General features: G+C 40.5%; 1 protein-coding gene across 13 annotated transcripts in view; it reads right to left on the bottom strand.

Annotated features, from left to right (window-relative positions):
* Nucleotides 1-16,799: 16,799 nt before the first annotated feature.
* adgrb1a (adhesion G protein-coupled receptor B1a) overlaps nucleotides 16,800-25,362 on the bottom strand; it is a 189,393-nt gene continuing 180,830 nt past the window's right edge. For 9 of the 13 annotated variants that reach the window (XM_088084962.1, XM_088084967.1, XM_042490365.2 and 6 more), the window contains 4 exons: nucleotides 24,289-24,950; nucleotides 22,929-22,964; nucleotides 22,547-22,705; nucleotides 16,801-18,560 (listed from right to left, as the gene is read on the bottom strand). In XM_088084962.1, the coding sequence (XP_087941088.1) occupies nucleotides 18,366-18,560; nucleotides 22,547-22,705; nucleotides 22,929-22,964; nucleotides 24,289-24,950 (1,052 nt within the window). In that variant the 3' untranslated portion in view covers nucleotides 16,801-18,365. Of the gene's footprint in view, nucleotides 18,561-22,546; nucleotides 22,706-22,928; nucleotides 22,965-24,288; nucleotides 24,951-25,362 lie in introns of all 13 variants that reach the window. The other 4 variants (XM_088084965.1, XM_088084973.1, XM_088084966.1 and 1 more) reach the window with 2 other exon arrangements.

Here is a 25,362-nt window from a genome sequence, read left to right as displayed (position 1 = left end):
GGGCAGGACTATGTCAGTCAATGTGATTGGATCGGATCTACTAGTGCTGCCTTGATTTGGCTGGCTCTCATGTTAGCCTTTAGCTTGCTATTACCAGTGGATAGTTTTGTGCGGGCTATTGCTGCTGATTTAAGAGCATTAGCGGACAGTTTCGATAACAGCGAACCTACCGACTATCTTCAGTTTTGTTTCGAGAGATTACTCGAAGATTTAACTCAACTCTCAGCTGATGGGGACATAGAAGTTGACGTGGTGCTAGATGGTCTCCAAGAAGCTGCCCACGAACTTCAAATCCGGAGTCAGAGGATCATCAAAGTGATTACAATTCATCCTGAGAGAAACATCAATGTCTGTACCAAATTCTCCGGCAATCCATTTAATGATAGTTGACTTATGCCACTGAAAACTGCAAATGTTAACCTGGTGGGTTCACCAAAGTCATGAGGATTCATACTCCTGTAATCATAAATGCTTTTGCCAAATCTCATGCCAATCCATAAAGGAACGCAGAGATATTTCATTGGATAAGTGAAAACTCTGAAAAGATTCTGTCAAGTTGAATAAACTGTTAATAAAGGGAGTGGGGCAAAAAAATGCTTTTTATGACCCTATAAACTTGCCCTGCAAACCATTCCCTTTTAGACCCACTGCTGGTGAGGCTCTAATAATAGTAAAATCATGAATATGTTATTAACTTGGCATTTTAATAGGCTACATTCTCTAAGGAGAAGTTGGGCCTAAACTTTTAGTTGTGCAAATTATATTAACAGGCCAACATATGTCAGCATGTGTCTCTGTGTTTGTGTTTGTGCAAAGTTTTCCTCTGGTTGAGTTTCCATCAGAAGTCACGTCTAATCAGTTTGCAGCTGGAGTCTCTAATAACTGCCGAACATGGGACTCATAAAATGGAAAATGCAAAAACAGATGTCCTCATGAATTAGTGAGGCACCCATGAAAAATTAACAGATGACCTAGGACATAAAGCCAGAGGGCTTATGCTCATTTAATTCTTCCTTCAACATGCAATATGCTGCCTCCGGTCATTGTTTTCACTCCCTCTCCCCGTCCAGCTGCAGCAGCCCTCCCTTTGGATGTGGCAAATTAATAGTGACGGAGATGGGTCTGTCGAATAAATAACAACATCGGCTCTGGGATAACTGGCCTCATCAGAATGACTGCTAAATGGCTGAAAGGGGGTGTTTGTGTGTTTTAAACAAATATCTGCAAAATTACAGGCTGCTGGCAGCTCCAGCAGTGTCTCAACAGGTTATCCAGAGCAAGACTTCTCAACTAGTTTTGAGTACTACTTTTCCTCATGATAAGCTGCCATGCTTTAACAACTGTTTAGCAACAGTCCCAACTCGTTAAATACCAATGTTACGTATGAGGCAGGATAAGGACTCAAAATGCAGAACAAAAAAAAAAAAAAAAGGAGCAAGAATCAGGTTGATGGAAAGAACTCAGGTGAAGATTAGGGCAGGAACACCGCAGGGAGATCAGAAACGAAGCAGCAGGGACAACAGGAACAGGATAAGGAAAACAGACAAACTGACAAAGGAGAAAGGGAAACACAGGTATATATATACAAAAAGGAATTAATCAAGATAATGAAACACAGCTTGGTAGGTAAACACGGGAGCAGGTGGGAAACACAGAGATTGATTAACTAAGGAAGGTGTGACTGGAAACACTAGGGTGGAGCTACCGAGACTTGAGCAGAAACAGGTATGCAGGGGAGACTGACAGGAAAGGACAGATAAGACCAACAACACAGGTGAAACACATCAAGGAACAAATTGGGGAAACAGAGATAGAGGGACACAGAATCAGGGGAACACAGAGACAGGGAAAAAGACACAGACACACAGAGGGAGCACAGGTGACACACAATGAGTAAAAATATGAAACAAAGCTGGGAACCCAAAAACAAAGTCCACAGAACAACAAAACCCCCTACCCTATAATAACCATTGACCCTTGGCATTCGATACCTATGGACAGAGGAACCCTTTAGTGGCTGTGCGAGATCCACTGGGTGGCTACATTTTTTGACACTCTGAGCAACTGCTGTAGTATGCAGAAGGCAACAGAAAGCAAGAAAGTCTGCATCGAATGGGAGGGCTTGTAGTTGGATGAGTAAAACAAACTCAAGACTTTCACCTGGAGAATGCCGTTCGTGTCCAATCAACTATGTGTATGTATGTGTAGCATACTACGCCAATGATGTATGTCACATGACACTGCGTTACTTATTTCAAGCTACACAATGATGATTTTTTTCCCAAAACCTATCCAAATGTCTTTGTTACCAAGACCTTGCTTTTTTAAAATCTATATTCTAAATTCATTTTGAAAAGAGACTGTATGCATTTAACAAACTGAAACTGTGAATTCCCTGTGAAAATGGATGTTTATTTTGATAAGAGAAAAACGCATGTGAGAAGCATGAAATGTTGCACCTAGGGCATTATTTTTTGACATGTGGGGCTGCTGTCTTAGTGTCAGTATTTGAAGAGTAAACAGTGAGAATGAGTTTGCTTTAAAGGGAGTCTTTGTTAAATTTCTTAATGCTGCTCAATATGGAGGTGGCTGAACTGGCTAGCAGCTAATAGTGCTAGCTAACAGTGTAAAACAAAACAACAGAGCAGACAGAATGTTGTTCACCAGGGGAGGGAACGTGAGGATGGGTGCTATTGCCCCATAACAATGCTTTCCCCAAATCAGCGGTAACTGCAACATGGGTGCAGTGCAAAGTTGCAGCAATGAGCAAGCACTGACATGCGCCTACAGCTGGACTGGCTTACCTCAACATACAACAGAGATGCTCAGATTAAAACACACAGAGTTAGTGTAACGCTGGGTTCCAATTTTATGCAAAAGCACACCGAATTTCCATGGAGCACCACCAGTCCATTCTCACTATGAACTCATAAAATACGTCCTCTCTGTCAGTGCTGTCAGTGTACGAGTGTGGCGTCAAAAGCCACCTTCTGTGACCAACCGGAATGCATAACCAGCTGATGCAGAAGGATACCTAAAACATCATAAGTAGATGCAGAAGGTCACTGACAGAGCGGTACCATGAGAAGAATTGGGAGGAGAACGTGTCAACTTTGCCCACGTCCTTTCTGTGCCCATGTTGAGCAATGGGACTGTTCAGATTGGACACACCACGGCAGACTCATATTCTGCAGCGATAGTTTTGGTGTCTGGTCTATTTTTTCCATAAACTGCGATTGAATCTGGCAGGAAAAACACAATAATAATCTGTTATGAACAATCAAAAGGATAACTGAGATATTACATTAATTGTGTGATTATGATGAACTATAAAATATGCAACCAACGCTTCTACAGTTGCGTGTAAACTCAGTGTAAAATCAGTGACAGCTTTCAGTCAACGTAGTTACATGTACGCTGGAACAAGGTAGACTCACGGCATAGACACACTTCTGGTTGCAGCTACATGCGTAGTACATTGTGTATAAGTTATGAAAGATTTGGGGTTTCTAAATTACTTTAAATTTATCAATGTGTCATTGACTAGAATAGGTGCGATGTGCATACTTAAACATCGTGTCTGCATGTGTGCTTACATAGCAAGGAGAACATCCAATAAGAAAAGTTGATCTGTTGTTAAATTTTGTACTGACACCTGCTACCTGAATTCTTTGTGGTCCTTTACATAAAGACATTTCAACCACATATGAGTGCTTAACAGTTCAGCAAAAATGCAGGCAATGAAGTGTTTGATGCTTGAATTTTTAAGTTGTTTATAAGGTTCTAAAATGACACATTGTGATGTCATGTGGGTTGGTTCTTTAATCTGTTAAATCTGCATTTATCTGTTAAAATGAGCACAGCGCTGTGAGCCAATGAGTGAGCAAGTGGTGTCACAACACATTTCAGCTCTGAAGGCTAAAAGCCCTGATCTCAAGCCAAAACAGCAGAGCAGCTTTAATGCATTTGGTGACACATTTACCTCTGCATGTTCCTGTTGGGTGTCTGCTCTAATTAGCAAACTTACATCTCTCAATGTGGAAATATGTCTAAGGCCACTCTGTTTTGTGTGTGTATGTGGTAGTTTGGATGTATGTGTACACATTTAAGGCAATATTTAGAGACTTAAATGCCTCTAGAATGAAAACGAGAGAACACAAATTTATGCATGCACTCATGGGCATACAGCTCTTTCAGTTGATATTATGTTTGGCATCGTGGCTAACATGGCAGAAGTATGTGGACACCTGTACATTCCGCCTATATTTGAGAGCAAAACACATGTTCCAGACACTATGGGCATTGATGTACTTCTATAACAGCCTCTACTCTTCTGCTTTTAGGTTGTAGAACTTGGCCGCAGGGATTTGCTTCCATGAGTTTGGTGATAAGGTCATGTTTTGCAGTCAATCTTCCAGTCATCCTAAATGTTCTGGATGTTGTTTAGAGGTCAGGAGGTTAGTCCACAAAGTGCAATTGGAGAGTTTTAGCGGTATATTGAGCCTAAATTAAGAGTTTTCAGTGTCACAGAGGCAACTCTCTTTCACCCTGCCAATATCACCATGCTGCACACCGAAATGCTATGACACACCATACTGACATTGAAGAACTAAGGGCGACAAAGCCGACTGTTGCATTGCCTGACGTCGCCTGTATCTTGGCCAAAGTGTTGCACATGAGGCACCGCAAAGACAACAACTGAAGGCCAACCATCACTTGTTCTGCATGTTCTACACAACTCAATTCATGGTGCACCCGCTGGGCTGTGGGAAGACCAGTCAAGTTCTTCCACACAAAACTAGGAAAAACATCAGTTTCTGCTGTTATGCTTTCCCATCATTGGAACTAGGGAGCCTTGACCAGATGGGGAAAGACAGCCGAAGACATAAACGTATACAAATGTTTGTGGATATGGTATCCACATACTTTTGGACATAAAGGTAATATTGTAAGCATATTATATATATATATATATATATATATATATATATATATATATATATATATATATATATATATATATATATATATATCGCCCATGAACCCAGACAAGGCTAATAATACCTATGGCATTCCCAAAGAGTGTGGGACTCAAAAACCCCAAAAGAAACACTGGTCTGTGAAAGTTAGACTTAATTTACCTTAATTATGCCTCTGTGCTGGCAATAGCCATGACCGGACAAACGTCTGAACACGATCGTCCACTTGAACTCATGGATTAACTACTTAGATTTTAGTGGTCATAGGTTAGAGGTCAAGGTCACTATATCCTTTTATCTGTCTCATTCTCGTGAACAAACCCATCTCAAGAACACCTTGAGAAAGGTTATTTTAATTTAACACAAACGTTTATTTGAACTCAAGAAGGATCTAATTAGAATTTGGTGGTCAAAGGTCAAGGTCACTGTGACCATGCCTCTGTCTCATTCTTGTCACCAAATTATCTGAAGGAGGGCTTAAGGTAGTTTCCACAAGTTTGGCACAAACATTGACTTGTCAAATTTCAAGGTCAATGTGACCTCCTCGGTCTCACATTTGTGAAAGTGGTATCTTGAGAATACCTTGAAGGATTTTTTTTCATTTTAGTTTAAAAGTTGACTTTGACTTAACAATAAACATATTAGACTTTAGCATGATATATGAAGAAGGCATTGGGTAAATATTTTTCAAATTTGATACATGGTCGTTGCAATCTCACAAAACATGCTTTTGGCCATAACTCAAAAACTGATTCAACACTTATAAGAAAATTTCACAAAGATGACTAAAAGGATATAAAGATGAAGTACTGAACATTTTATATCCAAAAGGTCAAGGTGTTTTTTTCAAAGACATAAATGTAAACTATAAGTGCAACGTGACTGGTGCACACAGTTATACAAGTGGGTGGTGTTAGTTCTAGTTTGCTACTGATTTGTTTAGTTGTACATTGTGAGGAAAGCGCTGATTTTAGGCATTGTGACTACCAAATAGCCAACATGACTCAGAGGTGTCTCATGTCTTATCTTCTTTAATCAGATGTGGTCAGAGCACTGAAGTTTAAGAACCTTGAAACCTTATAACTATTACAGCTCAGTCTGCAAATACATGTTCATAGCTTGTGAAGGACAAACATATATCAAACAACAGTTTGTCAGTCTTTTCTGTTCAGGAACTGTGTGTCCGGCTCAGTTTTAGTGTGACAGCTGTTTGTTGATGTAATTGCAGTTTGATGGAGGACACGAAGTGATGATTTGGATGCATATCAGCATTTTGTTCAGATTTAAGGGGAATAAACACAAACAGATGTTATTAAGTGACTCACTGCTGTGCATGTGGTTGAAGTTCCCCTTCCACTGATGAATAATTTTACTTATTAAATTCTTTATGTACACAGCAATTTATGGATTAAACATTTGCCTATGTCACTGCAGCTCTTTAATCCTATGTGATTCTCAGAGGGCATCTGGCAAGTGTTTGCACAGAGCAATAATTTCCTGGAGGCTTTCTGTAACAGTTGTGGTTAATTAAAACAAAATCTGTGACATCATCACAATGTATAGTCTATGAGCTAAGCTTGAATTCGCAGGTAGGGCTAACAGGAGATACACTACTGCATGTATTCACTGGGCCACATATAGCAAAAATAAACCTGGATGCTAGAACATTTTTTTAGTGTGTGTGCCAGTCAAGTAACTCGACTGAAATGATGAGATGCCATTTTTGGTGTGCTATTGTTACACCATCTAAACAGGAATGGAATTAATGGTTTAGAACACTCCAGTTTATGAACTCCAACTTACACACAGTAAACATTAACTTCAACTACAGTAGCATATTAAGGCTAACATTAGTCCTCTCAGACGTTATATTTGCCATATGTAGAAATATATGTCAAAGTCTGGGAGGACAGTTAAACAGAGGGATCATCTTGGCTTGGCCCCTAAGTGCCACCCTCACACAGACTAATGTAAAAGTCTGGGAGCAGCTGGACACCAGCTTTGCCAGGGCACAAGTGATCACTAGACGAGAAACACTTACACTGACTTCCCTCTGCTCCGGAGTCAGTTTCTGCTGAACGGTTTTTCTGCAGCATGTCCAGGAGAACAGGTAAGTCTCAGCCCAAGAGGACAGCAACAGATAACTTCTTAACCACCCCAACAGACAACAAGTGGGAAAAGGATGCTTATCCCAATGAAAGTCCTCTTAATCCACACTGCTTACTGGCACCACATCCTGCCTAACCAGAGACATGAAGCTATACCACTGTCCAACATAGCAGTAACTTGTAGGCCATTCACAGTCACAGTTCTATACCACTGTGACCTCACCTCCCCATTCCCAACCTCAGGCTGTGGCACAAAGCAAGTGCCAGCAAACTTCACTTTGCCAATGGAACTAAAGTGGCCTTTTTAACATATAATTGTTCCAAGGCCACTTAGTCTGCAAGGTGTATTGGTTTTGACTCGTGTTTAAGCTCTGTTGTGTAAATCAAACTACTCACGTGAGGCAGGAAAATCTTTAACAAGCTTTATTTGGGAAAGCAGAAAAAAATATAGCAGTCCATTCATAATTACATCCTATATACATGTCCACCACTATACACCATTAAAACTTACAGAAACTGTTATGTAAATCTAAATAAATCAGAACCTAGATTTTATGTAACAAACCAACTCAAACATTTTTACCTAGTAGGTAAGTAAGGGGTTACCTGGAGGCTCCTGGAAGCTGGTACTCCTCTCCAAACATTGAGGTTGCTCAGGGCCAGCTTGGAGGCTGCGAACCCCTCCACTGGCGCATGCTCCTCCACCCAGGTCCTCACCTCTAAGAGTAGTACCCGAAGTAGAAGCTGTTCCATGATGATGGCTTCACGCCATCCAACGCCAGTAGATACCCATAAGTCATTGGTAGGTCTCATGGGGTTTTGCCTGGTGGTATCTGGTGGCATCTCTGGAGAGATATGCTACCTTTACGTTGCTGTAGCAGCACCCATCTTCTCGACAATCACGATTGTAGGCCTCTGACCCCTTCCCCGACAGCAGTAAAACAAGTCTGCATGCCCACTTACTCTCCGGCCATTTCCATGTTTTGGCAATGGGCTCCAAGCGCAACAAAAAATTCTCAATCTAAATATAATATGGACCTGTCCTTTAAAGCTGGAACCAGGCAGATAGTTAAAATCAGGCAAATAACTTAGAAGACTCAACTCAGAGGATAAAACTAGCACGAAGGTGCCGGAGAAGGAAAACACTGGGAGGTAACAATTATGGACTCTAATTGTTGATGAGCAGCAGCTGGGCAGACAGGCATCAAATCAGAGGTGATAAGTTATGAACCACAGGTCAGGTGCTCCAATGCACATGTAGACACTAATATGTTCAATAACAACATTTTTTGCGACTTACCAAATATGTAAGTTAACTGTTTTTTTTCTAGAGAAGCTTAAATTTACTTTAAAATATATGCTGTTGGAAATTTGAAAACTTGAGACAGGGTGAAAGGAGAAAAGGGCACAGCAGAGATAAGGTGAGGCAACATTTTAATTGGGAGCTAAAGCTGTATCCATTCCATACTAAACATTTTTTTGTCCTGATGTTCCTCTTTAGGTTTTGACCACTCATTGATTTCTGACAGTACAGTGAATCCTTTTGCATCCCCTTGTGAACTGCTGCTATCTGGCTTAATTGACTCTAACAAGCATTGCAAGCAAAGTTAACAACAAACAATGGTTTACATCTTGTATTCCATATGCCATTTTATCTAAAAACCAGAACTTAAAAAAAAATCTTATATTTTTAAGAAGCCAGTGTTCATCATTGGGTACCATAACATCCACAACCACTGCTGAGCACCCCCGCCTCTTCAGGTGATTGAGGCAAGCTGTATTTACATTCAACTGATTTTTCTGCATTACAGAAAATTATTATTACACCCTGTCTTTTACCTAAGGTACTGTAATTGTCACAGCAGCATAAGCAGCTGTGTCGGCCACCGCGTGGGATTAAAAAAGCATTTGCCACCTATGGCTCTCAATGAAATGTAGTGTAAAAAGTAGAGTATAGCCTAAGTGCAATATTTTATTGTGAATTGTGGCATAAACAAGCAAAGTTGCATGAAATAAAAACTCAAATAGTGTAATATAGCTGCAAGCAAACCTTTTATGGTCAGCAGAAGCAAGTAGTTCTATTGACCCCATAGTAAAGCTGGGTGAGTGGGTGTCAGCTGAGCAAAGGCACTTCATCATCTGGTTTTTCTAATATTATATTACTCTAAGGACCCACTGGCTATTGGTCTGACAACTATAGAACCTGAGATAGCAACCAAAAATTTGGGGTTCCTGTGTAGCAAATGGATATCAGGGCCAAGACTTCTTCTTTTGTGCACACGTCATTTCGACTAAACTTTCTAAATAGATCTGAATATGAATGCAAATAAATAAATAAGTAAAATAAAGCTAAATCATCATCATCAGATGATAACTGATTGGTTTCAAGTTTGCATTTCTGTCAATGCATGCCACCTTGTTGGCTCTCCAAATGGATGGTTTACCTCCCACCCAGATGTGAATCGTCAGTACCATAGACTGTATGATTTGATGACATGACAGCCCTTAACAAGCAGCAACCTCAAAGGCTGATACATGAAGCAATTCCGCAAATGGTCCTTTGAGGCTCCAAAACACATACAATCCCCACAGTCCCCCGATGTTAAAATGCCCAACTTTACAGATGAAATAAACGTGTTTACAGCCTGCTACAAAAAAAAAAAAAAAACAGTTTTGGTCTCTATATCTCATTTCAACATTCATGACAACTGTCAAGGCCCAAATAGTATGCCCAGGGATGACATTTTTCCTGTAGCTCGACCAGGAAGTTAGCTTAACCCTGGTTCCCTCGTCAAAAAGCCTATTGAATTTTTCCATTAGATTTTGGATCATTGCAGAAAATAAGCTCTGTGGCAAACATTTATGATACTTACACATTTTGCTCAGCAGGATAATCTTCACAAATGAACACCACTTTTATGAAGCTAAAATGTAATCACCAGAAGTAAAAGGCTATTGTCAGGCTACACTATGGTTGCATTGCCACCATGACAAGGCTGTAAATTTGTGTTCGATGAGGTTCAGCATTATGACCTTCTCTAGTTTCAATTAGTCACTTGTTAGCAACAGCCTTATTTGAGATGAATAAAAGCTTTAAAGTTCACAGTGGGGTATTTACTGACAAATTTTCTGTCGTAACTCAAAACGTGAAAGTCCTAAAGTCCAAAACGTGTGTAAACCACAGACCTTATTTAAGGCATCCTACTAAAAACCATTTAAAAAAGTGACAGGCTGTCTGTGGGGCATCACTACAGTCTTAGTCAAAAGGGCCCCTTATTCCTCCACAGCTTGTCCAAATATGATCACATCTGGTTCCAAAAAGAAAAAAACAAAACAAAAAACAAAGTGTCGATGGCTGAAATGCCAAACTTGAAGCTTCAAAGCAGCACAAATGAAAGCGTGACATTGCGGTAGTTTAGTTCTTTTTTTTTTTTTTTTACACAGCCTGTGCTCCCTCAGAGTAAAAAGACAAAACATATTGATTGGCCCCTGGTGGTAGACTGCAGTACAACTCATAAACCTCTATGTTAGAGGATGGGACATGATCAAAACTGAAAAAGGTATCACTAATGTGCAGCATTTTAATTATATATAAAATGAAAAACTACAAAGAATTGTTTTAATAACCAAGCCATTCTTTGCTAAATTTAATACCAAAGTCTGTTGAAAGAGAAGTCTGTGAACTTTGCCAAAAGTATAAATTGAGTTATGTCAAATGTAAAGTCTACCCTCCTAAACTGTTTGACAGTTAATATTAAAAACCCATATATGTTTTAACACTTTTTTTCAGGATCTGAAGCAAGTATGTTGTAAAGGTTGATAAAGTCACAGAGTGCATAATCCCTCTTCTAAAAGCTCACTTGGCATTTGGATGGCAGCAGCCTGTGTAAAGGTTCAGGTTGGTAGACCAGGGAAACACGACGGTTTGCTGAGGAGATCAGCGACCAGTGTCAGGAATGTCATCAGAGTGCCAGTCCATTAATGGCCATTGTCAGGCCTGTGTAGGACGACGCACAAGTGGAAGCTAATGCCTGCTGATGGTCTAATTAACGACATGAGGTTAATGTGTCTGGATGGATGCTAATGATGTTACAGGCCACTTTTTCCTCACGCTACATCACCGCACCACTGAAGACATCGTGTCCGAAAATGAGCCTCTAAAGTGAGGGGAAATCAAGTGAAGTTATTGCAGTTCAAACTGTTATTACACCATGAGTCAGGAGTTCATTAGTGGTAATAGAATATGTGGGTGTGTTGACACAACCATCATGACAGGCGTCACTGTTCCAAACAAAGGGCTGTGAAATCCGCAAAGGTCAAACTACCTTCATTTCCCCGCAGAGTCACACATGAATACATGCTGAGGTGATGATAAAGAAGTCTGACAAATAAAAAGGTAGAATCTTGAGTCATCCACACCTACTTTCATTCTTTTTTTTTTTGTTTTTTTTGAGAGCTTAATGGACACATCTTTTTACAATCCTTTCAAAGCAGTATCCAAAGCTGCCCTTATGTGTAATATTAATGCATGTCTTGTAGTACATTTTTGTGTAACATTGTGTGTAAAACCCAGTGAAATGAAAAATTATTTTCCCAGTTTTAATTTTGTGTCCTTGTATTTTTTTTTTACATCAAAATCCCTGTCTTTTCTGTAAAAATGTTTCAAATGTTTGATGACTCATTCTGCTCTCAGGGGTGTTTAAAAAAGTTTTAAAAATTTGATTTTGGCGACAAGTTAGACACACCAATCATAAACTACAATTCACTATTTGTGCATTGTAGTTAGCTAACAGAGAAAGATCAGCATGTTCTCATTCCGAAGTTGTAAAATACTGCCACTTTGTCAGTGCTGTCGGCATAAGATCCATACGCCAAAAGGCACCTTTCGCGTCTGCGTGATACGTTGCTGTATGGCATTAGTTGAGAACTTGGTCTGACAGAACCGGTTACATTGTTATTATACACTGCTGGATGGGACCTGCCATGTCAGCCTGAAACACAGACAGGTAGTGGCATTTGATAACGCAGTTGTGTGGAACCTGTTGCATGTGTAGGATACGCCACACGATGGCACCAGTCCAAGCGCTGCTGGTAACGTCGTCGGAGTGAGTTTCATGGCAGCCAGTGATGGAGTGGGCGACAAACGCAGGTATGATTTGCCCAACAGATATGAGTGGCTTTCGTGAAGAGACAACTGGATGTCCAACCCCATTCAAAACTAAATATATTACAAATATTTTCACTTATACTCAAGAGAGATATTGTCTTTGTGAAGGAGTGTACATTCTTAGGACCACCAGTTGATGGACCTACTGATTTAAGCAGGTTTTCTGTAGTTCCTGTACAGAATGTAAGTAAACATTAGATATGAATATGAGTTGTAATGAGCTGCTTGTGCAAATAATCTCTGGTTTCATTTTTTGGGGGGGCGGAAGGACAGTCTCAAATATTGTAAGCAGCAAGAACTAAAATAATGGTGATTCCATGCAGATAATGTCCTCGGGGTAATTTGCTCAATTTATTATTGTACAGTGCTGCTTATGTAAAGCCTACAGCACACTTGGTCACTGATGTATTATTTAAATCTGGCATGCGTTTGCCTGACAACTTATGGCCGCTTAAATCTTTATTAGCAGTCTCCCACCAATCGTGTTGTCCAGATTGGTTTTCAGCTGAGGGATGTAAGTAATTCTCAGGCCATTATAGACACACTTACAGTGTCAGAGCAGGGAAGCCAAAGCTTTAGCACATGATTCACTGTGTTCCTCATCATGCATGTCCCTCATAGATTGTGTAATTGTTACCATTGAAATGTCACAAGAGAAAAAACAGTAGTTGCAATAGGTTTGGTTAATTGGTTAAATAAAGCAATACAAGCAATTGCCACTTATTGTACTTTCCACTCTCAGACGTTAACGCAGATTTGTGTCTGAAAGTGGTGCGAGTATATTTTTGTGGAATTTTCTGTCATAATTCTGTTACCTGATGAATAGTTGAAGCAAACTCCAACACTCAGTCATGTCAAGGTATTTTTAAGATTGCTAAAGGCTCAATCCTGCTGTACTTCTGTATTACATATCCCCTTATATATATTACCCTTTTCACAAACACATAACAGTGTCAGACCCGCAATAAACCAGGGGAACGTATAAAATAATGGATGTACCCACTGTGACATCACACATGTTTGAATGAAGCCTAAAATTTGGCATTTGATGCTGCATCAAATGTTTGAGGTAAGAAGTGACCATACTTCAAAACAAAATCTACATACTGGAAAAACTGCATGTCCATAAGAGTTTAAAATTTTTTTTTACTTTATTTGATAAAACCAAACGTGAAACAATACAAACCAAAACTTTGCATTTACAGCTGTGTTTAACTTTGATAATGCGAATATGCTGCTGCCTATGCATTAGCATTAGCTCAAAACCATAAAATAAAATGCACTGGAGAAACTATGTCCTAAGGGGGTTTTATTTTTTATTTTTCATACAACCAAGCAGGCTACAAACCAAGACGGTCTTAGATGACCAAAACGTTACAATAAACTTTCATAAACTGACAACACACTAAAATAGTAATAGCTACGGCTATGCCTATAGACTACTCTGTGAACCTGGAGTTACATCCATAGATGTATTAAGAGAGCTAGATACAGCATAAGCATAAACAGTTCATTCATGGGAGTTGCTCAGTGGCTTATAAAGCCAAAATGGTTCAACTGCTGCATATAAAATTATAGGGATTATCTGTGGGATTATCAGTACTTCTTTCATATTGTGCTACCCATAGAGCATGCACATTAAAGACTTACAGCAGACTAACGCTGCCGAAAATGGCAGAGTGGCTAACTTTCACAAGCCAAACACCAAACTATTGTTTTGACTCTCTGCTAACTTTAATGGGGATAAAATGATTAAATTGTGCATCTCTCCTAGACTTTAGGAATGTCATGGGACTGAATGGATCAATTTTTGATCGTGAAATGACTTTTTGGGGGGGTTGTGACATTAAAAAAATAAATGCATTCATGGATTTACCAACATCTACTGTAAGTTTATGGGAAAAAAATCTTTTTGGGCCACTGACAGTTTGGCGGCCACAAAAATTGGCTTCAAAGCAGGTCACACTTCCTGGGGGCCTGCATGTAATAGTTACATTATCTTATTATCATTGTTTCTGTGGTAGCGACTTTTCAATAGACAGCAAAAAGCTGTCCATGCCCTTAATAATACATAACTGTAAGCCTTTAAATATTTAAACAGTTGACTTGAAATATGAAAATTATATGATTGATATGAAAATTCAACCCTTGTGCAGTTTTCTTGAATGGGGAAGTAGACCATAACCATTTTTTGTACCAGGCTGTTAAGGTGTTTTTTCTTTACGCTGTTGGGTATTTATCATGCCTCCAGTGGCCATTTCAGGAACTGCAGTTTTTGGCACTTAGGCACAGGTTTCATTTTCAGCACTAGAGGATGCTGTTTGGAAAGTAGCAGTGTTTTAAACAGGCCTTGATGACAGCCACTGACTGATTCTGAATAACACCACAAGTGCATTAATTGTGCATCACTTTGTCATTTCAAAGCAGTATAATTTATGACTGTGACAGTAACACAAATACTGATGTCAAGCCATGATTTGTCATTTATTGAGTGGTGCTGCTGAATAGCTTTGACTCATTGTAAAATTGTTCGTACTATGACTTTCTAATGCAGTAATGCAGTGTTGTTTTCATTGAACCAAGTGTTGATAAAATCTCAACCTGAAGTCAAATCATTGTTTTTGTCCAACGTAATTTTGATCTTTAAAATACATGCAAACGTGTCTGTCTGACTGAAATCATACTAAGCTGGATTTCTTGAAGTCAGACTAACACACCTAGATAATGCAGTTGGAGGTTGATTTACTCCTTTAACGCATACGCTTCAACTGGACCTAAACTGGCACAGCACAATGATCCATTGTTCCCACGCCGGGCTTTGGCCCGCAAGTTGAACAGCATAAATTCGTAGAACAAAGCTGTGAAGGTACCAAGTAAAGCGTAGAATATGTAAAAAATGTACAACACATAAAAGTTATCCATGTTCTCAAAATTGGCTCAAAGGACACAATTGCCCCCCAGCCTGGACTTTGGACACGCCTGGCTTAAACCCAACTGATGTTATACTCCTTTAAACCTACACCCTCAAGTTTTTGGGCAACGTAGTTTTCTTGACTTTAGACATCGATATTTCCACTACGGCTGAACATATCTTTTTTTACCAGTTAAGTTTTTTCATTTTTTTTTTTTTTAGCAAGAACTGCAATTTAAACTTGATATACACTTTGAAATTTAACTTGTCCAGAACCCAACTATGTTCTAGAAGGGCCCCAAAAGATTGTAATGATGGGTTTCTGCTCTAAATGGACTCATGAATAATTTAATGTACTGTATTATGTGTTATTTTTTGTCCACTCCCATAGACAGAGTCTTAGTGCAAATAAACAAATATAAATAAATAAAAAATGACAGGCATTTATCAATTATTGTGAATAGTTAAGTTATATCGATGAATAAAGCCATGCTTTGAAACACACTGCATATACATTTTGTATTGTATTGGCCATTACAACTCAACACTCAGGTCCAGGGTGTATTCCAATGTATTACAATCAGCTTAATTTTAAAACCTATTTGTAAAACTATAACTTGTAAAAAAGAAGGGTATGTAAAAAAATAAAAATAAATAAATAATACAGTACAGGTCCTAAGACCCGCCCCTCCATGTTAGTGAATGGTCATAGGCTGAACTAAAAACTCAAAGTGCACGCCAAATAATTTTTTCCCAAATAAGATTTCTGTCTTTGTAGGTATTTCTCATCACCCTGTTTGTTCAAGTGTTTGTTTTCATGTTAAGTTCGATTTTAATTAGTTATTAAATTACACAAAAAGGGGCTTTTCAGCCATGATTGACAGTTGTGACAGCCAGCCCGTGATCTCACATTCAATGGGCCAGCTCACGATTAGTTGGACAGGTGTTTGGGCGGGAACTCCCCTGCAGATATCTCTACTGTGCAGATGCAATGACATCGTCTTTGCAAAATGGCAATGCTTGTATCCGGGATATTTTTAACCTCACTTTAGCATAGCGAGGGTAAGTGGGGCCAGTCGTCCATCTTTATTTACACTCTCTGGTTATTACCAGCAACATTTCGACCTGACACCGTCCAATGGCGTATCATGCAGACGGAACAGGTTCTATACGGCTGTATTCTCACTTGACACGGCCCATCCACTTGTCATGCTGCTACGCCAGGTGCTGTCCAACCATCTGGAAGCCTATAATAACACCATGAACAGTTCCATGCAGCTGCAATCTCAGATGTCCAGTGGCGTGTTATGCAGACATGAGAGGTGGCTTTTGTTGTCAGCATCTTACACCAAAAGCACTGCAAAACTGGCACCAGATTTCTGAATAAGAATGGGCTACAATAAAAAGCATCCCCTCATCCAATGCTATATCCAGTTCTCTTTATACATCTGTGCTTGGGAACATACAGACATGACTGAGTCAGTTTGCTGACTATCATCTTCTCATTTAATGCTACTATTGTACAACTTAATACAGTAGCAAAACTGACAACAAATACCAATCTTTTAACAACACACTTCATGTGTAACAATTGACGGTGTGCTATCTGTAGACAAATGTGAGAAAACAAGAGGACTACTGTTGCTTTATTATATAGATATGCTTTTTATTAGAAATAAGACACATTCATTTTGTGCTCTGAAAACTGTACATTAACAAAGAGGCGACCCCAGTAAATTAAAAAGGGAGTGGGGGGTGGGGGTGGGCAGGACTGTGTGTGACAGGGTGGGGCGCAGATCAGTGGGTCAGTTTTTTTTTTTTTCGACAAATACAGATCTGAGGGAGTGACTTGCGGTAATATCAAAACACACACTGTTACATTGCGATACAGAACACTCTTATAGTCCAGTACCCTGAAAGGACGAGGAGGGAATGGGAGGATCAGTATCAGAATAATCATGTTCATATTTATAATAATGATAACAACTATCCCCAAGCACAGTAAGAAAGATATTTATAGGCTAAAATCCATTCTGTAGAACTCTGTTGAAATAATTACAATGCTGTACATCAGGACTCCAAGTGAGCCTTGTGCTTTCTCTGTGTGCAACCACCGTCCCTCTGTTGTATATCATTACCTTTAATCATCATACCATATATATTTATAGATCTAGTCATTTACTCATCTTCAACTAGTCAACACACACACGCACATACACACACAAGTACCTTTTTCCTTCTTTGAAACACCATCTTATTTTACTGTACCAAGCCTGCTTGTACATCGAAACCCAAACACAGTGTGTTTGTTGAACGTGGCTCCTTCTGGATGCGCTGACGTCCATGTTGTCCCTCTGCAGGGTGGCATTGAGGTTGAGGGCCGATTAGATCGCTAAAGCCCCGCCGGCCCCGATCTGTGGCGTCTCTGAGGTGTCCGTCGATGAGAAGGCAACTTGCCATTTTGGCTCAGGTATCGTCTTCGATTTTTTTTTCCCACCCTTTCGCTTGTCACTGCGGGGCTGACCTTGCCCCGTCATTATCACCAGGGGATACAGTGGTGGAGCCAAAAGGACTGGGGTGAGCTGTAAGGGAGGAGGGAACTGCATTGACGGCCACATGGGTGTGTGTTTGGCAGTCTGCCCTGTTCCCTTTTGAGATTGATGTCGGAGAAAAAGTAAGTCCAGAGGCATCTCCGTTTACCCCAGCGTTCATCAGGAGAAAGAGAGAGCAGGACAGTGATGCAACGATACTCTCAACAGTGAAAAAAAAAGGAGACATAATCATGATTATAACATTGTATTCATTTAATACAGGGGTAAACATCGCATGATTGCTATGTGGTTTATTACATGATGCACATACAGTAGCTGAATCGGCTACCTTGGCAATCCCTCTACCGTGTGAGCCACTGTGTTGTCTGAGACCATACACAAGGAGATGACCTGTATTTTGCAGACAAAACCACTGTCCAAACATGAAAATGAAACATTAAAATAGACGTTTTTTTTCCTGTTCTCTCTTCAACTGGTTTGATTAATTTGCTGACACTTCTCCTCGCCCTCCGTCCCCCTCACGTTGTGGGCTTGATCCAGCCAATAGAAATACAGAGCAGGGCAGTGTGTGTGGTGTGTTCTGCTTATCTGTCTGAGAGCAATTGGGGAAAAAAAGGAAGTTGTAGGTGTGTGAGGCCGGAGGCTGGCTCACACCTCCGTCTGAAGGTCCATGATCTCCTGGCCCACCAGAGGAATGGTGGCGCTGGTCTTCTCCCACTCCACTGTCTGCAGCTCCAGAGGGGAGGCTGCCACCGCCTCCAGGTCCTTCCTCACCCAGGATGGGGGGGAGTGGGTCTTCCTGATGCCCTCCCACGCCCTCTTACTCGGGGTCTGCTGTTTGTCCTGATAGGGAAAGGATAGAGAGAACAGACTTGTTGTCTCAGAATTGATCAAATTTGTAATGTATTTCAGAAGTTGTATTGTGAGTTCTTTTGATGGACACTGCCTTTTATCTGTCTGCCTTTGCAATTTCCTACTTTTTAAAGGAATATCTTGACATTAAAAAAAAAAAAACATATTCAGTTTTTTGGAAAGGGTCAGATGGGAAGACCACCACCACTCTTATGTCACTATCTTGGGAAAGTTCATTCCCAAACAAAAAAATCTTATTTTTTTTCTTATCTGTACTGCTTTTTAACAATCTACCATAAAACTTCAATTAAAAGCCTTGGTTATAATTTGCTCAAACAACTTGACTCAACAACCTCATATTTGAGACACACGTTTGGGACAGGCTTTTATTTCCTTACCTTTTTTTTTTTGCATCTTTCTTGTTTACTCTGCTTGTGTTACTGTCTTCTTTGGTGCTAATGATATCAGTAAAATTGACTTAATGACTGAATTATAGAGAATTTTACCAAGCTAACCATGTGTGTAACATGTCTATTTTGACAAAAGTTTAAACATTCATATTTGTATGCACAGTCTAAGCAAATAATTAATATTAGTTCCAGCAGGTAGCCAAAGAACTTCTGTAAAAATGAACTGCATGGTAACCAGACTGTGCCTCTAATTGAGACAGGCCTTTATTCCTCAAAATGTGGAGCCACACCTGGCTAGTAAAAGAAACTGGCCTTTGATTGGGATAGGCTTACATTTGAGGTTTTACAGTGGATTGGTTTGGTGTGAGTTACAGAGTGCTGTGGATAGCTGGCACAGAGCTTGTGGTGCTCAAAGCATCAAAAAAGAAGACAAGTTTAAAAAACTCAACAACAATGTCTCTTTGCAAATCATGACCCGGTAACAAAAGATAATCCACATATCTTGTTGTGTGCATTTCTATGAGGAAACTATCTTCTTTCTGCTGAACTACACCCATCAACTGTGCAGTGCAATGGTAAGGTGTGCATCTACTCATGGAATGCTTGTGATCTCAGATGCTTGTGCTCGTGAAAGATTTTTAGGACAAGATTTAAACTTTAACGGCATCCTTTTTGGGTGAGTAACCTTGAAATGTTGGCCAACTCAGAGGTTCTTGGTGAGCTAGTGGTAGATGAACGTTTCCTTTTGTGCAGTGATGCAGTTGGCAGGTGTAGTTCAGTAGAATTAACACAGAGTGTTGTCTATTTCCATTTTATTGGAGAGAAGACAGACATCTCTACGGCCAATATCTCCAACACTAGGCAAGTCACATCAAAAGTATCTAGAATCTACAATCTCAAAATATGTATTTTGGGGTGAACTGTCCCTTTCAGTATGAAGCTGGAGCCATGGTAATTAGCCTAGTTTAGCAGATTCAGATTATAAACTTAGAGAAACAGCTGGCCTGGCTCTGTCAAAAGTTAAAAATCTATTTTAGTGTTGGCTGAAGCTAAGTGATTCACATGCTGTACCTCATTTGTTTTTTTCTGAGCATAAAAAACAACTAAAACAACAATTTTTATTTACCAGAGTTAACAAGCTGGAATTACTTCTTGTTGAACATCTGGCTGAACTGACTCACTTCCCTCTGCTCCAGCCTTTATGCTAAGCTAACTAAGCACCTTCCAACTTCAAACTTAACACTCAGATATCAGAGTTGTCATTTCACTCTCAGCATGAATGGTAATACACATACTCTCTGCAATGTCAAAATATTCCTTTAAAACCTTTAAAAAAAAAAACCCTTGACAATGGATGTAAACTTGCTGATTCAATCTAACGTGGGTATATGCACAAAAAGCTAGCTAGATAAGGACTGGGATGCGAATGATAGTGGCTGAAGCATGTCCTCAAAACACATCTTGTACCCACAGTGGAGAAGTTGATCTCTCTGCCTCTTCAACTTGTATCATCCTGTTGATACATCAAATTTTTTCGTCTCTGGAAAGAATCTAATGCTGTGATATTCTACGAGGCTATCGCAATATCTGACTGGGGTCTGAAACTCTCTGTGTCTGATAGCTTCACCTTTGATCTGTGAAGCTGGACTTGGCTCTTTGCCAGAGAAGACCTGACTCCAAAGCTGTGAAACAAATGGAGATCAGGGGCTTTTGCAACAGAGGGAAATGGAAATCCTCTGCTGCCATGGAATGACTGCAGCTACAAAGCCAACATGGATTCCCTTTTATACCTGTTGGTTACTTTGACTTGTTACCAGCCAAACCAGTCCTGACCTAGTTTCCCATTGTTCAGTGGGGGGAAAGGAAGCTGCTCATGATTAAGCTAGCCAGTAAGAAAACAAAAAAAAACCTCACAAAGAGGATAATAATGGCCCCTATCAAAACAATCTATTGTGCATAAGGTCTAAAGCGCTTGGTGCATTTGCATTTATGTCCAGCTCCACTCCTGTTAGTTAGTTAAGTACAAAATCTGGGTGCAAGGGGCAAAGTGGTTGTATTTAGTCCATTACTTAATGATAGTAATGTTCTGGGTGGAACATAATTTTAACCAATCAGACTGTCATGTTTCACTCCCTTTAAAAGCCAGGTGTGCCTGCACCTGGCGCAGCAGTATTTACATGACAGATTCAGCATATTGGAGATGACAGCAGTTTCCTGCTAAATAAAAACGTAAGTTATAAACGCGACAGAAGAAAACAGAACTACAATTTTAGCTTCAGGAATGATCAATTAAATTATGCTGCTCCTTGAGGGTAAATGTGCACAGTGTCTTTCTTAATGGGGAGTCAGACTGCAGTTCTGCTCTGCTCTCTGCTATGTTCACATTTTAAAGATTGTAATTCATATTTCTCTGTGTAACAAGCAGATTGTAAATTTGCTACAAAAATTTGAACCAAATCATGAGACATGACAATTGTCTTGCTCCTCATATATATGTGCACAGCGTCTCTTTTAATGTGGACTCTGAGCTCTGCTATGCTCTCTGCTATGTCCGTATTTTAAAGACTGTACTTCATACTTCTCTACTCCTCCTGGTGTCTCTCTTAATGTGGAGTCAGACAGCAGCTCTGCACTGCTCTCTGCTATTTCACATTTTAAATATTGTAATTAATATTTCTCTGTTTTTGCAACTAAAATGATAACTGTGAGGGTTTGATCTGCACCTGGTCTAATAAAAGGCCCATTGTCTAGAAATTCAGCATGACCTCGCTCCAAGGTCAAAAGTGAGAGTGTATAGCCCTGTTCATTCCTACAAAGGCAGTGTTAGTCAAAGGCAGTTGGAGCTTTTAAAAGAATGGGTGGGCATGAAACTTAATCATCAGTGAGATGAGAAACTTTGTTAGAAGAGGTATATTTAATTCTCCTTTTTGCTTGGCTGGCTTCATTTCTGTAGCAATGGTCATTAAGGTTATTGGCTATTGTAATATTTACAGCTATTCACCTTACCAAGTTAAATGATGGCCATGACAAACCTTGTAGTATATTTTTATCACCCCTGTCCCCTTTGCATATGTCCTTAAAACAGACTTGGCACAGTGAAAGAAAGAAGGAGAGATGTTTGCAAATTAATATCAAAAATAACCAAACCTGAACAATATGGCCTTTGTTAGGGGTAGCAGAACTTTAGCCTGTATTTAGTTTGAGACACCCCACTGCCAGTCTCTCCAAGGGCTTGTTGTGAAATAAGCGCTAACAAGTTGAGTGACTGGGAGAACCTTTAAATACTTGTCACATTTGGAGTGACAAAGTGTACTTGGCCAGGTTTATAGTTGTAGTTTGTATGCTCACCCACAATTACGCCCCTTGATGCCCCCACAGCTAATTTCCTCTGGCACCAACATCGTAAGCAGATAAAAATGCAATCTTTAAAATGGCTGCACTAATAATTAAACAGGCAACTCCAATCAAGTGTGGTGATTTGTGCTAATGATAAGAGAAAAGGAGAACAACATTGGATATAGGAGAGGAGGGGGGAGGGGCAGGACAGAATAAAGTTAAACTCTTTACACTCATGTTGGTCTTGTCGCTGCTGGCAGAGGACACACTCCATCTTTTGGCAGCTTTGGCATCAACAGGTGGAGATTCTCTATCCTTGTCTGCACTGTGAATCTTCCTGTTCAGGTCCTGAAACATGTCCTGGTGGCGTTTCCGGGTGTGCATTATCTTCTACACAGGGACATTGCACGTTACGTACAAGGTAAACAGCACAGGCTAACCATCAATCCCCTTCACATTTGAATGTCTCGAATCTCAAGACTATAGTCACACCTAAGCTTTGAATAAATCTGATAAATGTATGCAAGCATCTAGAGGTCTGAATAGCTAAGAGACATCAGCTTTTTGGTCTAAATCTAAAAAGCTCTGTAGGAATCAAAGAGACTAAAATTACCTCAAAGTCAAGCTCTGCATAGCGTGATTTTCGTCTCTGGGGGGGAGATGAGACAGAGAGATTAAAGATGTGTCTTGATAAAGTGTGCCTGGTGAGCAGACAAATGCTCAAGTGTTTCTTAACTGTTTCACAGCTAGCCAGTCACAAAAAAGGGTGTTTCTGGGACTCGAAGGAGAGCAAGGAGTCATGAGGGAGGAAACAAGGTTTGCTGCTGGTCACTCTGACCCTGTTGGCACAAGTTTGCAGTTTACAGATTGTGACCGAATGACCTTTAAGTCCTCCAATCACGGAGTGGTGAAGGAAAAACCTGACCTTTAGGCTGCTTGGTTGCTGTGGCAGCTGCCATGTCGCACAGCATTATGGAAGTGTGTTTTGCCCCGAAGTGAAAAGACACCAGCAGGCAGATGTCCACGCCGCTGTGTGCTGATCACTGTGTCGTCTCATCCTGACACTGCTGTCTGCACTAGGCGCTGAGTGAAAACTAACCTTTTTAGAGATGCTGTCCTTACATGGGGCCAGAAAATGCAGGGATACTTTGTGTGATGCAGTATTTGTTATGAATGAAATGAGCCTTATTTTTAGCATCAGAGAGTGAGTGGCTAAGCATGCAAGAAATGTAGCACAGTGTTGCCCTTTGGAGACCTAATTAATGATATTTTTATGAATTAATATCCAATTTATTAATGTGCGGCTCCCGAGCTGATTGTCTGAGTTAATCATTTCCCACCGCGAAGACTGTGCTACTGCTGTGTTGGTCAAACATGGCCTGTGGCACAATACATGGTACATAGATGAATCTATAAAAAAAGTACAATATCACTTGTAGTTTTCTGTATGAATGACTGCAGTCCATGCAAAATCATAGGCTGGCATGATATATGACATAACTGACATTGATATATGGATAAGAAAAGAAACACAGGAGTTAATGTCCCTGTGTTGAGAGTGATATTAAAATAAAGAGGACAGATGATATGAAGTTATGTTCACCACAATGATACTACCATAATTTCTCAAACAATAGCCAGTAATCAAATAGTAGTAACACAGACAAATAAATTCTGTTTGCTCATTAAGGTAGAAAACATGAGGCATGGGGGCAAAATGATGAGAATTACAATTGCTCTCATGGTATGTTCTATATTTTTTTTCCTTTTTTCACAGCAGGGTCAACACCAACATCATATTAAAACAAGCAAACCAGGGAACAAGATGAAGGCCTGGTTCTTGAGAATTTTTGGTAAGTAGCATTGGTGGTACAGAACACAATTTTACATGCATGCCTTGTTTGAAGGATGAAGTGTGAGGCTGATAATGCAGTGCTATGACAAGGAGATTCTGTTCAGTTTAGTGGTCTTACCTCCAGTGAGCTCATGGACAGTGTGGAGACGGTCTCACTCTTGGACATCACACCCGAGTTTCCGGAATCGCCTCCATCACACATGCTGCTGGCCACCTGGGAGTCTCTGGGCATATTCTGCAGATTGTGTGCAGGTGAGTCTCTGTCAGAGCATGACACACTGATCTGATCAGCCGGCAGGCTCTTCAGCCCGAAGCCCGGCACTGGCTCTCCACTGGCAGGGTTAGCCAGGTGGATGAGCCTGGTCTGAGGCAGCTGCTCGATGCTGATGTTATACTTGGCTGTCTGCTCTTCTTTCCCTTTGGACGGCTTCAAGGTGCCTGCGTTGTTGGTGGGTAGAATGACATACCCCGGGCCTTTGCCGGTGCCCTCAGAGCTGCTGCCCTCGCCGTTTCCTCTAGGCAGCTCTCCGTCCAGCTGCTTGAAGAGCTCACCATCGCAGATGTAGATGGATTTGGCGCCCGGCAGCTCTGTGCTGATTCCCTTGGCGGGACCCTTCTCCCTGCGCAGGGTCAGAGTGTGGCTGGTGTAGTCTGCCACATTCTGGAGGTGAACCTTGGCCATGCTGGCCGGCATGGTGTTAAAGTTAGAACCCTTCTGCAGAGTGAGGGTCCCAGAGGAGGCCTTCTCCTCCCCCTGGAGGGAGGAGCGCTTCACAGTACCTGGAGGAAACATAAAGACTGAGTTGGATCATGGCCAGATTCATATCACAGGGCCCATTACCATGTGCTCTTTTGCTTTATCCTAACCATCCGAACCAGCATGTGCATTCACTGATGTCCCGATGTTGGTTACCATGTGATGGTGTTGTCTAAACATAACCACATGCAGCGTAATCCCACCATGAGCTTGTGTTGACATCACGGTAGAATACTGAAATATCAAAAACAGATGCAGGATACCTAGAGTGTAATATGTTGGCACGGAAGTCCATTGCAAAGCAGCAATATGTGACAACTTAAGATGAGAACGTGTTGGGCAAACTGAGTCACGGGTGACACCATCAGCTGGCTAGAGCCAACTACGACAGGCCAGATCCTGCCACTGCAGCTTTTTTCTGCAAAACAATTTTGT

The sequence above is a fragment of the Plectropomus leopardus genome, chromosome 11, assembly GCF_026936395.1.
Source record: "Plectropomus leopardus strain MGB_pleo_1.0 chromosome 11, ASM2693639v1, whole genome shotgun sequence".
Classification (NCBI taxonomy): domain Eukaryota; kingdom Metazoa; phylum Chordata; class Actinopteri; order Perciformes; family Serranidae; genus Plectropomus; species Plectropomus leopardus.
Note: the sequence above shows the minus strand (reverse complement) of the source record. Positions and strands in the feature narration are given on the sequence as shown.